This window comes from Rhinolophus sinicus, chromosome 18, assembly GCF_057876585.1.
Source record: "Rhinolophus sinicus isolate RSI-liver-muscle chromosome 18, RSI-T2T, whole genome shotgun sequence".
NCBI classification, from domain to species: Eukaryota; Metazoa; Chordata; class Mammalia; order Chiroptera; family Rhinolophidae; genus Rhinolophus; species Rhinolophus sinicus.
In genome coordinates, this window is record NC_142518.1 from 115,666,271 (window position 1) to 115,680,601 (window position 14,331).

The 14,331-nt window shown below is 54.3% G+C and overlaps 2 protein-coding genes across 2 annotated transcripts; one reads left to right on the forward strand and one right to left on the reverse strand.

Annotated features, from left to right (window-relative positions):
• The first annotated feature begins 243 nt into the window (after positions 1-243).
• FOXO4 (forkhead box O4) lies at positions 244-7,316 on the forward strand. Its single transcript, XM_019748002.3, has 3 exons — positions 244-1,113; positions 4,525-5,584; positions 5,904-7,316. Exons 1-3 carry the CDS (start codon positions 661-663, stop codon positions 5,909-5,911), a joined length of 1,521 nt encoding a protein of 506 aa, XP_019603561.1. The 5' UTR covers positions 244-660; the 3' UTR covers positions 5,912-7,316.
• Positions 7,317-10,042: 2,726 nt separating this feature from the next.
• On the reverse strand, positions 10,043-13,646 carry IL2RG (interleukin 2 receptor subunit gamma). The gene is made up of 8 exons (XM_019747917.3): positions 13,469-13,646; positions 13,097-13,250; positions 12,685-12,869; positions 12,360-12,499; positions 11,805-11,967; positions 11,169-11,265; positions 10,846-10,915; positions 10,043-10,496 (listed from the first exon to the last, which is right to left on the reverse strand). Exons 1-8 carry the CDS (start codon positions 13,581-13,583, stop codon positions 10,311-10,313), a joined length of 1,110 nt encoding a protein of 369 aa, XP_019603476.2. The 5' UTR covers positions 13,584-13,646; the 3' UTR covers positions 10,043-10,310.
• Between the last annotated feature and the right edge of the window lie 685 nt (positions 13,647-14,331).

Consider the following 14,331-nt stretch of genomic DNA (forward strand, 5'->3'; position numbering starts at 1 on the left):
GAGTGGTAAACAGAGACGCCAGGCGGGGGCTGTAGCTCGGAGCAAAACAAAAGGGAAACCCGGGGGGGCGGGGGGAGGGGGGGTTGGTAGGGGAATTGGAGCGGGAATAGGAGAGGCTGGGGCCGCGGGGACGTGGACCTTCTTAAGAGTGGAGGGAAGGGAAGAGGCGGCGGAGGGGGAGTCAGGGGAGGGGCAAGTGACGCGGGGGAGCGGGGCGTGGGGGAGGGCAGCGATCGGGGTGGAGGAAATTTGGGAGGAGTGTCCGGGGGGCAGAAACTTAAAAGGGGGAGGGAACTGCGGCGAAGGAGACGTTCGGGGATGCGAGCGCAATGTATGAGGGGCTGTGGTGCCTCAGGTTTAAAAGAGCAGGAAGCTGAGTGAGAGAGGTCGGAGGAAAAGTGTCTTCGCTAGGCGGAGGTTACAGGTGGTGTCTCGGCAAGTGCTCTGAGGCTGGAGGCTGGAGGCGCGGAGAGGATCGGAGAGCTGTGTGGAGGGGACAGCTTAGGGGTTAGCGTCCTGGGGCGAGGACGAAGTTGGACTTTCTGAGGACTGGCAGGAATGTGCCTCCCGGCCCTGGGTGCTTCCCCCCTGGGGGGAGGCATCGTGAGGGTCTGTGGCAGGCTCCTCTGAGCGCTGAGCGGCCGAGGTCCACCTCCACGTATGGATCCAGGGCATGAGAATTCAGCCACACAGGCTGCCGTGATCGTACACCTCGATCCCGACTTCGCACCCCAGAGCCGTCCCCGCTCCTGCACCTGGCCCCTTCCGCGACCAGAGCTTGCTCCCCAGCCGTCCGAGCCGCCCGAGGTGGAGCCAGGTCTGGGAGAGAAGGTACACACGGAGGGGCGCTCAGAGCCAACCCTGTTGCCCTCCCGGCTCCCAGAGCCGGCAGGGGGCCCCCAGCCCGGGATCCTGGGGGCCGTAACAGGTCCTCGGAAGGGAGGCTCCCGCCGGAATGCCTGGGGCAATCAGTCATATGCAGAGCTCATCAGCCAGGCCATTGAAAGCGCCCCGGAGAAGCGACTGACACTCGCCCAGATCTACGAGTGGATGGTCCGCACTGTGCCCTACTTCAAGGACAAGGGTGACAGCAACAGCTCAGCAGGATGGAAGGTAACTCCGACCCCCTCCCCTCCCCACCAGTACCCTCTGCCCCGGGCCCCCGACCCTCATTACTGCCATTCGGGGGGCCCCTTTTACACCCACCCTCACCCCAGAGATCCACCTTCCATGGTCAATCAGGCAAACATTTACTTAGGACATAGTATATGCCACGCTCAGTGCTTGATGCTGGACGATCACAGATGAATAAGACACTGTCCTTGCCCTGGAGAAAATTGAATTCCCTGCTCACTGCTCAACACTCCAGGCACAAGTGTTGGCTTGGGCTGCCCCAAACACTTATTCCCACAGAGAAGTCTTTATCCTCTGTGCTGTGTGGATTCTCCAAAGAGTGCAGCCTTCTCTCCTCCCCCACCCTCCCACCCCAACACCTCTTCTCCCGTTCCTGTGGGATGACTTGGAGTCCCTGCTTGTCCCCCAATACCTCAAGGTAGAGGTTCTGTCCCAGAACTCCTCTACCCAAGAAGAGGGAGTGGAGTTGGCAAAAGGTAAGAAGAGTGATGATATTCAGGGGGTAACGTAGCTGATCTTACGCACTAAAAAAAGGGGGGCTGTGAGCTGCTACCTGCCTCAGTGTACCCTGTAATGCCAAGCAACTCCCCCTGGTAAGGGGCTCTCCAGTTTTGGGGGGAGAGCTGTCATTTACTGTTAAGGAATATTAATCATGGGAGAAAAAGGCAGAGGGTTCTGACTTCAGAGCACAGAGAACGTGAGGTAAGGAGCTCGCTAGGTGCTCTGAAAACTTGTCTTGCGAACTATGGGGCTCTAATCATGAAACTGCGGAGCTTCAACCCCTATTAATGTCTTGTATGACCATAGGTGGTGAGATCAGTGCGCCCTTAAGGAAGTACACAGGGTTGAATGAGCAGTCTCCCCCAGGTATAAGAGGTCGAGGGGTCCGTCCGATCTGCTGGGTGGCCAGGAAACAGGACAGCTGACGGAGACCCCTGGCACTATTTCTGGGTAGACTGCCACGCCACAGTCTCAGTTCATAAAGAGCTCCCCTCCTTGGTCCCAGCCTACACAGCTGTTTTTTCTTTTCCTTTAGGTTCATTTTCCAGGGTAGAAGGAATAACCATGAGTTGGTAGTCATGCTGTGGGAGTGTAGTTCCTCCTTATAGTTTACACTTATACGGAGCTTTTTAGTTTACAAAGTGGATTTTTAAATTTTTTTATTCTATTAGTCTTCACAGCAATTCTGAGATTCCACATTTTGCATATTAGGAAAGTAAGGTATAGAAAGGTTAGGAAACTTGCCTAATGTCATTAGAATGAGGACTTGAAGTCAGGCCTACCTATAAATCATATGCTATTGCTGCTCGTCCATGCTGCAACTTCTCTTCACTGGAGTGACGACAAAGCCAGTCAGACGGAGCCTGGGGCCTCGAAGGCCCCCCACGCCACTCCAAGGGGGAACCCTCACGTCTGAACTGGCTTACCTGAGGATGTACCAAGGTTACTACCACCCCACCAGGGGGCGGCACCCACTTAGAACAAGAAAGCTTAGTTCAGGTGGCTTGGGGAGCAATTAGCAGTCATCCCCTTGCAACGGGTAAGAATTATGGGCTCCTAGGGAGCTGACCTCTCCAGGTAGGTGGCTGTACCATGTACTAGTTCTAAGGCTTAAAGAAGACTGGACGAAGAGTTGGGCCTCATGTCTACTGAGTAGTAGGGAAAGGAATGGGCCTTCTCAGTAGACCCAGAGTTAGAGGATGAAAAGACTGCAGATCGTGGTGTAGAAAGTCAGTGTGGTTCTGTTACTAAGATCCCAGGCTGAATGGACAAGTGAAGGAACTAAGAATGTTAACGTAGCCGACTAGCTGAAGTGCCATTACTGCAGGGTCCCCAGGAGGTGGATTCTGGAGCTAGAGAGCCTTGGAATGAGAATCTACTTAACCATCTTTCTCCAGGCAAAGGGTGTCCTTATCTAGAGCACCAGTGGGAAGCACGTGAAGTGATTTGTGACTGTCCATAGCCTCAGCTTCCTGGTTGCTCCAAGCCCTTCTGGGCTCCTGAGTTTCTAAACACTAAAGAGCTCCATGTGGGAGGTCAAATGCCCCTAAGGTTGGAGATCCTGTGCACATATTCCTGAGGCAAGTGGGGAAAGGAGGTAGGGAAAGAGAAGGGAGGTGTTTTTGTGTGTGTTTTTTGGCGGCGGGGGGGGGGGGGGGGGACACAAAAGGGTGGCTTAACCAGCCTGGGGCAATCATTAGAAATAAGTTGCTCTGGGGGCTTAAGAATCTGCCAATCTCCATTCCCGGGGCCCCTGGGAAAAAAAACTTATCTCTAGCAAAATATCAGCAGCAAGGGAGGAAGAGAGAACACATAGCTTCTATTACCCAAGGCACTCGAGAGCCAGCAGTCTCCAGGGGAGCCTTGCCACCACCCGGAGCCACCCACCAATCAGGCAAGCGGGAGCCTGAGTATGTACTGGGAGCTTGGCACTCTGAGGGGGCACTGCTGGGGGGTGCCTGACTGGACGGCAGGATCCGTGTCCTGGGCGCATACACTTGATGCGACTAAATCTGTGAAACTAAACCACACCATGGACATGGGGGAAAATTGTGCGGAACAGATTAAAAATAGTGCACAAGAAATTTGACTGCAAAAGCCAAGCAGGCACTTTATAAAAGAGAGGAGACTTCAGCTCCGTCTGGATAAAGCAGTAGAATTTAGAGAGGGGAGCTTCTTCCCAGGACAAGAAGGGACGGAGGGAGGGAGGGAGAGATGGAAGAATGTGCCTTGTGTATCTGAGGGCCTGTGAGAAGCCTTTCCTGAATGTAGTTGAGGGTGTATGTCCTCGAATTGGGAGAAATCAGAAAACAAGGAATCCTCGAATCCTCTGGAGAGCTGGGGCCCAAATGCCCTGTGAGGAGTTGAGTGCCAGCTGTGCCCAGGTTCCAGCCCCTCAGCCTGTTCAGAGAACTGGCTTGGGACAGGGTGGTTCAGTCCTGGGCTGGTGTTGCGCCACTGTCCCCGAGCCTGCATTCTGAAACTATGGAAGGTTCTTTCCCATCTGAGCCTCGTTCTTGCTAAACCAGAAGCACATCTCCCTGACGCCCCCAGACAGCCCCTCAGACACTTGGGAGGAGCTCAGCGCAGTGAGCTCTTTGCAGGTGGGCGCCCTGCCTCCTCCAATGGGTTGTTATGCCAGTAGTCACTCCGTGCCCCTGGTGCCCCTGGTGCCCCTGTTCGGCAGAGGCGAAGGCCAAGGCGGGACCATGTGTGGTCTTCTCCCCCATCCACCCCTACCTTTGCCCGGTTTACCTTGCATGTGACTAGCTTTGACTCTCCAGGAACACCCCTGCTGTGTCACAGCTTCCTTTCCTACCAGACTGCGCCATGGAGCCCCTCCCCCACACACACCTAACGTCCCTCTCCTGCTGCCTTTGTCCTCTCCAGAACTCCATCCGCCATAACTTGTCCCTGCACAGCAAGTTCATCAAGGTCCACAACGAGGCTACCGGCAAGAGCTCTTGGTGGATGCTGAACCCCGAGGGAGGCAAGAGTGGCAAGGCGCCCCGCCGCCGGGCAGCCTCCATGGATAACAGCAGCAAGCTGCTCCGGGGCCGCAGCAGGGCTCCCAAGAAGAAGCCAGCTGTGCTGCCAGCTCCGCCTGAAGCTGCCACTTCGAAGAGCCCTGTTGGCCCCTTTGCCAAGTGGTCAGGCAGCCCTGGCTCTCGAAACCGCGAGGAAGCCGATGTGTGGACCACCTTCCGTCCACGAAGCAGTTCAAATGCTAGCACTGTCAGCACCCGGCTCTCCCCCATGAGGCCCGAGTCTGAGGTGCTGGCAGAGGAGGAAATGGCAGCCTCAGTCAGCAGCTATGCAGGGGGTGTCCCTCCCACCGTAAAGGAAGGTCTGGAGCTGTTAGATGGGCTCAACCTCGCATCTCCTCACTCCCTTCTATCTCAGAGCAGTCTCTCTGGCTTCTCTTTGCAGCATCCTGGGCTTCCGGGCCCCTTACACACCTACAGCACCTCCCTCTTCAGCCCAGCAGAGGGGCCCCTGTCAGCAGGCGAAGGGTGCTTCTCCAGCTCCCAATCTCTGGAGGCCCTGCTCACCTCTGATACACCACCACCCCCTGCTGATGTCCTCATGACCCAGGTAGACCCCATTCTGTCCCAGGCTCCCACGCTGCTGCTGCTGGGGGGCATGCCTTCCTCCAGTAAGCTCGCCACAGGAGTCGGCCTATATCCCAAGACCCCAGAGGCTCCAGGCCCCAGCAGTCTGGTTCCCTCCCTTTCTATGCTAGCACCACCTCCAGTCATGGCGGATGCTCCCCTCGCCAAGAGCCTAGGGGATCCTATGCTGACACCCCCTACTGATGCTACAAGCCAAGACAAAATGCCTCAGGATCTCGATCTTGACATGTATCTGGAGAACCTGGAGTGTGACATGGATAACATCATCAGTGACCTCATGGATGGGGGTGAGGGACTGGACTTCAACTTCGAGCCAGGTATGGCATCCCTAGTCGCAGGAGCATCTCAGAACCTCCACCCATTCCTGGGTGTCCAGCTAGTTGAGCAAGGGGGAGACTTAGAACAAGGGGTAGATAGAGCTCCTGGGGAATTGGCGGGGAGGGTGTCCCATTAGAGTGGCAGAGCTTCCAGACGGTCCCTCCAGGGCCCCTCAGCCGGGCCCATCCCTTCGAGATGGCACAGGAGAGTTGGGAGGAAGGGCTGTCTCTGTTTTCCTGCAGTGTTGACCATGATGGTGGAAAGTGGGCATGCCCCAGATGAGCCTTTTACCTTGTCCTCCATTTCTTTTTCCCACAGATCCCTGAGCCATGGCTGGAAGCTTTGTCCCCTGCTTCAGAGGTGGAGCCAGGCGTGCCCATATCCACTCTTTACCCTTGACCCCTCCCCGGGAATTTGGTACCCTGCTTTAGAGCTAGGGTGGGGTTTACTCACACGGGTGTTGAGGAAATTATAAAGATAAAGCTGCCCCGTATGGGAACTATGGGGGGAGGGAAAGGGGCTGGGAGAGGGAGGGAGTTTATTCTCACTGTGCCAATTAGGGGGTAAGGCCCCCTCTTGGGAGCCATCCTTGGCTCCCCTCATTCCCACCCCTAAGTTTTGTAGCAGGGGCGGGCAGTGCTGTTGGAAATGTGAAGTCACCAGTGGCCTTACCCTGCCTTTGGGGGCAGGATTTTTTGTAGCATCTTATCTGAGCTGGTCCAGGCTAGGTTGAGCCTGGGGGTTTTATGCAGTGGCCCCTAAGGCCAGTGGGGGGGAGTGGGGACCTGGAAGGGCCAAGGTCTGAGCCCTGGAGTGGCTCACCAGGCCAAATCACCCTTGGAAGTCTGCACATAACAGAAAGGCTTTTTATAAACTTTTAAAGAAATATAAACACAAATATAGAGATTTTTAACCGTGGCAAGGTGCTAGTGATGGGGACAACGCTTTTTTGTTTCTGAAGGCTTTTGTCATAGTCACATGATGGAAACACTACAGATATTACTTGGGGAAGCATGGGGGTACACGGGTGCTGAGCTAGAAAAGGCGTTCCCACGCGCACCGGGTCTAGAACAAGGCCCACGCGCAGAACTAGCTTCATTTCCCTCAGGAAAAAGCTAAGCCAGGCCTCCACATTCTGTCACCTTGTGCCTAGGAGTGTGTGGTGTTGGGGTGCAGCCACACTCTCACATCACTCCTTGTGGGTTGGTGCTATGGTGGGAGAGTGCATTGAACGCCAGGCATTACTTTGTGGCCTGGGAAGGGGGTGGGAGTGGGAAGAGAGGGAGGGAAGGATTTAGGGTGGTAAAGTCAGGCACAGAGACCTCCCTGTTCAAGGCCCCTGACAGCTGTCCCTGCCCTTCTTCCTCTTGCCAGACTCCAGGGGTTGTGTGGAAGTGTGTGTGGTGGCAGGCAGGGGGAGGGGTAGAATAGGGAAGGGGTACTGGGGAGCTTGGCTGATGGTCTGGGAAATGAGCAGGGATGAAGGGGAATGTGGATCAGGTTTACTAGCACCTGCCAGGGAGGCCATCTGGGGCTCCTCCACCCCAGCCCCCAAAGCAGCCCCTCCCTTTCCCCTTGCATTGTCTCCTCCCCCCTCACCCGCCCCTGCTGTGGGTTCCCATCATTTCCTGTGTGAGCGCCTGGCCTACCCTGATTGTATCATGTGCTAGATTGGAGTAGGGAAGTGTGTCAAATCAATAAATGAATAAATCCAATAAATGCCTATACCCAGCTCTGGTTTCTGCTGCCTTACTGCCCACCTCGGACAGGGGGAGGGAAGGGCAAAGGGAAAGAGTTGGCGGGAGGGACTCCCCAGAGGAAGAGATGTGGGGGGGTGGGGGAATTTCTGCTGGCTGAGGTGGCGGGGTGTGGGGGAAAAGGACCATGGGCCACCTAGCCCCAGCAGAATAGGCGGGCTGTCATAGCCCCCCCAAGGGGAGGTATTCTGGTTGGAAAAGCCGCCACCCCCCTACTCTGTCCAGCTGACCCTCAAAGGCTCATTGTACTAGACTTCCCAGTCTTCCTTCACCCAACCCATGTGCTGGCCCCAGCCCTCCCCTGCCCACCCTCGAAGTCTCCTCAGTGCCATGCTGGGAGAAGGAGGCTTTCTTGAAAAAGGAACCTCACATTAAATTCCAGGGATTTCATACCTAGTAGTGCTGCTTTCACTTGGTTACTTTTTATTTAGTCTTTGTCTGTCCCTCTTACCGAGAAAGTCCGCTCTGGTCTTGTAGAACGGACCCTTGCCAGTGGCCCTGTCTTCACCTGATTTGGACTGTAAAAGGAATGGGTCAGTAAGACGAACAGGTCTGTGCAAGGAAGCTTTGTACAAAGCAGGGCCAAAGGCAAGACCAAAGTGGGGAAGGTGAGTCTTGAGCATGGATGTTGGATTTGGAAAGGAAATTCGACCCTGAGGACCCGAGGGGAGGAGTCTCTGGTTGGCTGGTGGGGGAAGGGGGTGTTGGGGCAGACCAGATTTGGGGAGTCTTACTGAAAGTTTCATGGAGGATTCAGCTGAAGCTACTTTCTGGGCAGCTTCTTGCATTTTGAGCGTTTTCAGTCGACTCTTTTCCAGCATGTCACATTGTGTGCGCAAGGCATCTAGAAAGCAGGAAAAGGCACCCACACCTCTGAGGACTGGAGATCTTACCTACCCAGTGCCATACCTCCCATCACTCAAATGGTTACTTGGAGCAAGCGGGCCTAAAGTTAGGCTGAGGAGTGGTCTGAAGATGCCTAAGCTCCAAGAGAAAAGGGTGAAGGGGAAGATGGACATGATGGGGTGCTGAGAGGGAGCTCGACCTCGAAGATGGCTGAGAAGTGGGGGGAAGGTGAGTGACACGTGCACGCTCCACCTGGTTGGAGCTAAACTCCCTCCTAAAGTGGACCTAGACCCTATTCCCCTTTCCCTAGGACTCTATGATCCTACTGGTTGTATTGCAGCAGTCCCACTCTAAATACTCTATCACCAGCTACATACAGCAGTGTCCATGTTCTCCATCATGCTGCTTACCAATCAGCTCGGGTGTTGGAGTCTTCAGGAGTGGCACGAAAGCTAGGTAAGCATTCTGAAGTCGGGTTCCTGTGAACACAGCAGTGTGCTATCCCCAGCCCATCACCCAGTCTCCACCCTTCCAAAGCCCAAGATTTCAGGATCCCAACACTCAACACTACCTTGAGCTGGTGTACCTTATTTCTTCCCCACCGGGTCTGCCTCTAGGGTCAGGTGGGAGGCATGGTATATGTGAACCTAACCCATTGTCACTGAGGCAGTGCCCCTTCTTAGGCTGACTAGACATGGTCAGTGGGATCTGGTTGAGGGTGCCCTGTTTTAAGGACAAAGTCCATAATCCATCCTGAGGGCCTTGCTCTATCTCTGGGGAGTACTCCCAAGCCTCTACCTGGTGCTCCACGCTTCACCCTACAAACGTAGTAGGTGTTTCGAGCTGTAAGGAATTTGGTGGCATATTCTCCAGGGGGCTTCATCAGGAAAAACAACTTCATTGTCCCCGATTCATCACACAAATCGATGGTATCTGGAGGGAGGCCACAGGGTAATTAATTGGAACAGGTAAGGAAGGAGAGCAGGAGCGAAAGGGGCCAGTGATCCTATCCAGAAAGGGTTGGAGGAAGTTGTCGGGATTCAAGGAGCTCTCTTCTTGCCAGCAGAAGGGTTTGGGGGCTAGAGATGACCCTACTACTTCTGACCCTTGGCCATTATTCCCCTCCCCAAATTCCTCACCTGTTTTAGCCAACCCCACTTTACTGCGGGTGTAATGCAGCAACGGGAAGACACAGCAATTGATATTGACCAGAAACAGCTGATTATCTGAGGAGAGATGGGACGAGGCGTGTGGTCCTTCTCTAGTTATGCTGTCCCTGTGATCTCCACTGCCCTCAAACTTTCCCAGCTCCGTGATGCCCCTCACCTCCATGTTTGATGTAGGCGAACATGCTCTCAGATGTCACTCTCCAGACATGTTGAGGGGAGGAGGGGGGGAGGGAATGGGTCCAAGGGGTTGGGGGACTGAAGAAGCGGATGGATCACATTGCCTGAGGGGGTCCAGACTGAGCAGACAGGAGAGAGCTATTGGTAGTAGTGGACAGCCAACGCCCCTAGAGGTGGGGCCTGAGGCTGCAGTTGAGGGATTATGAGGTCAGAGGTGGTATGAGTGACAGAAGGTGGAGTAGAACCTGGGTGAGGTCTGTAAAGGATTTGCTGAGAATGGGGGCAACATGGTAAATCTAACTCTGAACTGGACCCCAGAAGGAGTGCAGGACACCTAGAGAGAAGTAAGTTTCTGGAACAGTAAGAACTCTTTTCTAGTTAATTTGTAGTATTACTACTTCCACAGCAGGAGTCTACTACTCCTTTTGCTACCCTGGGCACCATGCCCCCCACCATTACTGTACCCCACGTTCCCCTTGCTCCCCACCCCAACAACAGACATTCTTGATGATTATGAACAGAAACTTTATTTCTCATTGATTTGGCAACAATTGAAGGATGGATGGAAAGAGGGAGGGAGAAACATGTACAGGTCAAAGGGGCAATTCTCAAGGAGGAGATACTGAATGAGGGGGCGGTCATAGGGGGCACACAATTCAAAACCAGCTACAGGGGGCAAGGCAAACATTGGACCCAAGCTAGTGGGATGAGGGGGAGTTAGTACAGTTTAGGGTTTGGGGCTACAGGACCCTGGGGTTCTGTCAGGGTATCAGGGTTCAGGTCTCAGGTTTCAGGGTATAACATGGGGGAGCCCAGTAGGGGCTACGCTGGCTGCTGGGGGAACCCTCAGGCCCTTCCCCTGGAGCCCCTCCTTTGGGGGGAATCTCACTGACGTGGCAGAACCTTTCGCTGTAGTCTGACTGCAGACTCTCCGCCAATCCCTTAGACACACCACTCCAGGCCTAAAGACAGACATCTCCAGGTTAGGGGTCAATTAGGGCCAGGAAGTAAAAGACCCCGGCTCTGTGCCAAGCGACCTCTCATGACAACATCTGTACCACTGTGATCACAGGAGGAACACAGACTCGCGGGCCCCCGATACTACTGTTTCCATCTGCCTCACCCAATCTATAATCAGTTCTTCTGTGTGTCTCTCTCCGTCTAGCCCATCCCCCAGTTGGTCGGCCACATCCTGACAGTTAGGGCAGGTCCCCCTCTCCTCCCCTCCCCTCAGCCCCTATACTCTGTCCATCTTGCTGACAGGCAGTCAGCAGTTGACAGACTGCAGTGTACCTAGGACCGTGTTCTCACCGAAAAGTTCCCGTGGTATTCAGTAACCAGATCTTCTAGGTTCTTCAGGGTAGGAATTCGGGGCATTGTCCTAGGTGGGGGGACAAAGAGGGAGCAGCAGCACATTGGTGACGCTCTTTTATGACCCTTCTGCCCGCTCCCCCATATTGAAGAAAGAGGTTCCATGTGCTCTGTGCTTGCCTCTTCCTTCGACCACCACGCCCACCTGGGTGACCCCTCATTCCTTACTGTCCTGCCCTCTGCTTCTGGAGACCCTGCAATAACTGTCCTCTACTATTCGCAGCCACTCCCACCTCCTCTTCCTAGGCTTCTGGAAGCCTTACCGTTCCAGCCAGCAGTACACGCAGATGAGGCTAATGACGAGTCCCATGGAACCAAGGGGGATGAAGACGGCCTTCAGTGCAAACAACAGCAGGGTCTCTATGGCGAAGGGGCAAGAAAGAGGGCACCAACATTTGCCGCACCCCCATGACATGCCAACATTGGTGGAGCCCCAACTGGGTGCCAGGCACTGTGCTAAACACTTTCCGTATACTTAATTCTCCCAAATCCTGAGGGGGGGGACCAATTAGTATCTCCATTCAATAGATGAGGAAATACAGTCAAAGAAGTTAGTGATGCGCCCAAGATCAGAGACAGTAGGTGGCAGAGGCAGGTTTAAACCCAAGGTCTGGTTGGTTCCAAAGCCACCTGCAGGCTCCCAGGGAATGCTATAGGGGTAGCTTATACATTCTGTCTCACCTTCGAGCACTCCTTGGTCTCCTTCTCAATCCAGCCCCCTACTCCAACAACACAGCGACCCACCACACCCCTACACAGAAGAACCCTGCTTCCCAGGGGTTAGGGTTGACCAGCGAGGGGACATGGGCCACCAAGTTTGGGAGCTCAGGGGTAGGGAGGTAGAGCCAAAGACAGTGGTGCTAGAAAGGTTGGGGTGCTGGGCTCATGGGCCCCTTTACCGTTTGAAGTATGGTTGCCCCATTTGATCGGGCGGCTCCATTTACTCCAGAGCTGAGAGCTTCCACAGAGTGGGTTATAGCGGCTCCGAACACGGAACGTGTAGCACTTCTGCCCATCCACACTAGGCAGGGTGAAGCTCGGTCTGTGGTCTACTATTTGTTCCTTGGGGAGAAAGAGGGTGAGGAAAAGATGGGTGTCCATGAAAGAAGGGAGAATTAAAACTGCTGTCCCCACCCCGACACCTTCTGGTTCTTCCCACTCCCTCCTTCGTCTCTTGACTACTCAAGCCATACTGCTTCCTTCACTAACTAGAGTCTGATGCCTCTCTCCAGATCCCCTGGAAGGCTTCCTTTTGTTTTCTTGCCTGTCTGGCGTAGGGAAACCTTAATGAAAACTCACTGGTGACAACAGGGAAAGGACTTGGAGGAGGGCAGAGGGTGGGCAGGGAAACTGGAAGGTAGACAACAGGAGCTTGGGGTCAGGCCCTCCGGTTTGGCTGATTGAATCCTTGATCCCCCCTTGCTTGGCCTCAGCTGCTGTCCCCAGTCACTCACAGTCCAGCTGTGGTCCCGGTCACTCTGGTACTGCACCATGTACTCCAAACAGTGGTCCAAGTCTCTGTTGCTCCAGCTCAGCTCCAGCTGGGACTCACTGAGGTTGCGAATCGTTAGGTTCTCTGGAGCCCGGGGGATCACTGGAGACATGTGTGCATGTGTGCTCATTGCCCTGGAGGAAGTGCTCTGATCCCTCCTCCCTTCTCTACCCCGATCCCTCACCTCCTCCTTTCTGCCCAAGCAGCCTTCCGTAAAAGAACCCCTCTCTGTATATACTCCCCTGCCCCACAATATCCCTGGACCCTTGAGCTCCTTTCCAAATTACCCAGATCCTGAAGTTTCAGCTTCGTTGTGGCCTGCCTGCTAGGCTGCCATGGGTCCTGGAGCCGGACAACAAACGTTTCATAGAGATGGATCTCCTCTTTTTGCAACCAACAGCCAGAAGTGATGTCTGAAGAGAATAGATAGTGGCCACACTCCTGGACTTTGTCATAGTCAGAGTTCTTGTACCTAGAGAAGGGTCGGAAGGAAGAGGAATGGTGGGGTGAACTTGGGTACTGTACACATCCCCAGCCCAGCCTCGCATCCTCTGAACTGACGAGTTATAACTTACCCCACGAGGAAACAGTGGGGAGCCTGGGATGCTGGCTACCCTCTTTCTGGGCCCCCATGCAGTCTCTTACATCCAGCCCACCTCCTCTTTCTCCCCTGTGCTATCCCCTCTTCCCTTTTCATACCAATAGTGCAGAGTCAGGTTGGTGGGCTGAGGATCAGAGCTGCTGTTCCAAGTGCAATTCATGTACTCAATATTGAACACAAAACACTGAACCTCTGGGAGAGGCGGGGAGGAAACACTGAGGGTCCCAGGAGGTGTAGAGGTCAGGAAGAAATCTAGGTTGGCAAGAAAATGAAGTGGGGGAGGGGAAGAGAAGAAAGGATGGTCAGAAGAAGAAGCAGTGTGAGGCAGGGAGCCCTTCCCCAGCCTCCCCACAGTACTCTTAAACTCTGTCTGCATCCTTGTCATATCCAGTGGCAGGTTCCAGATTTCTGGAACGGCCCCTTCCCACAGCCTCCCTTCTCACCAACCCGTCCAGTCCCAGGTTTCCCACCAGCTGTGATGTCTTCATTCCCACTGGGTGTGAGGACCGTTGGGGTCAGCCCCACCCCCAGCAGAGGCAGTTGCAGGAATAAGAGGGATCCGAGAGGCAATGGTGGCTTCAACATGGTGCTCGCTCTTCGTTCCCTGGGTGTACTGTGTCAGGAACCTGGGCCCCTCACCCACTGCCCACACATTTCCTTCTGTCATAGCTTCCGGTGGAAAGAACCTTAGAAACCAGGGCTTTACAGTGGGTGTGGCAAATGTGTACTATGACACAGGTCAAGTCTTCTGGGAGATTAGGTATTAATCTAATCTGCGGGTATAACACCACCCCTCTGCGAAGTGTTGTTAAGTACATTGGGTACACAATATTGTCACAGACTCCAGAATCCTTAGGCTACCTATATCCTGGGAAGGATCTGCTCACCACCACCACCACCACTACCACCACCATTCCCAACCACCTTCTCATCAAAATCATTGTATCTCAGGTAGCGGAGCGTCTGAACCTCTTCCCCATCCTGTGCTATGCTCCTTCCTTGGCTCAGGCATCCTGAAACCTCTGTCAAAGCTCTACTGTCTTGGCTGGATGCAAAATACAGTCTTGACTCCTGTGGGCTCATGTCTTTCCTCTGACCTAATGCACACCAGAACATCCACTCTTAGCTCCTGCCTGTGCTGGGTCCCCGTTGAGACTGGTGGGTGAGGAGGTGTGACTTAGAAGTAGATTCTAGAAATGGAGGAACAACAATACTAGCTTCAAACTCCTCATCTTCCCCTAGATCTGCTCCCGGTCTCAGTTGATGGTATCATGACCCTCTCAGTCACCTAGACGGGAAATCTCAAAGTCATCTGCAATTCCTCACTCTCTCT

Coding starts and splice junctions, on each gene's coding strand:
- IL2RG (XM_019747917.3), bottom strand. CDS start 13,583: ATGTTGAAGCCACCATTGCCTCTCGGATCCCTCTTATTCCTGCAACTG. Junction 12,500..12,684: donor GCTGAAACTTCAGGATCTGG/GTAATTTGGAAA, acceptor ACATGTCTCCAG/TGATCCCCCGGGCTCCAGAG. Junction 11,968..12,359: donor ACCGGGACCACAGCTGGACT/GTGAGTGACTGG, acceptor TTTCTCCCCAAG/GAACAAATAGTAGACCACAG.
- FOXO4 (XM_019748002.3), top strand. CDS start 661: ATGGATCCAGGGCATGAGAATTCAGCCACACAGGCTGCCGTGATCGTA. Junction 1,114..4,524: donor ACAGCTCAGCAGGATGGAAG/GTAACTCCGACC, acceptor TGTCCTCTCCAG/AACTCCATCCGCCATAACTT.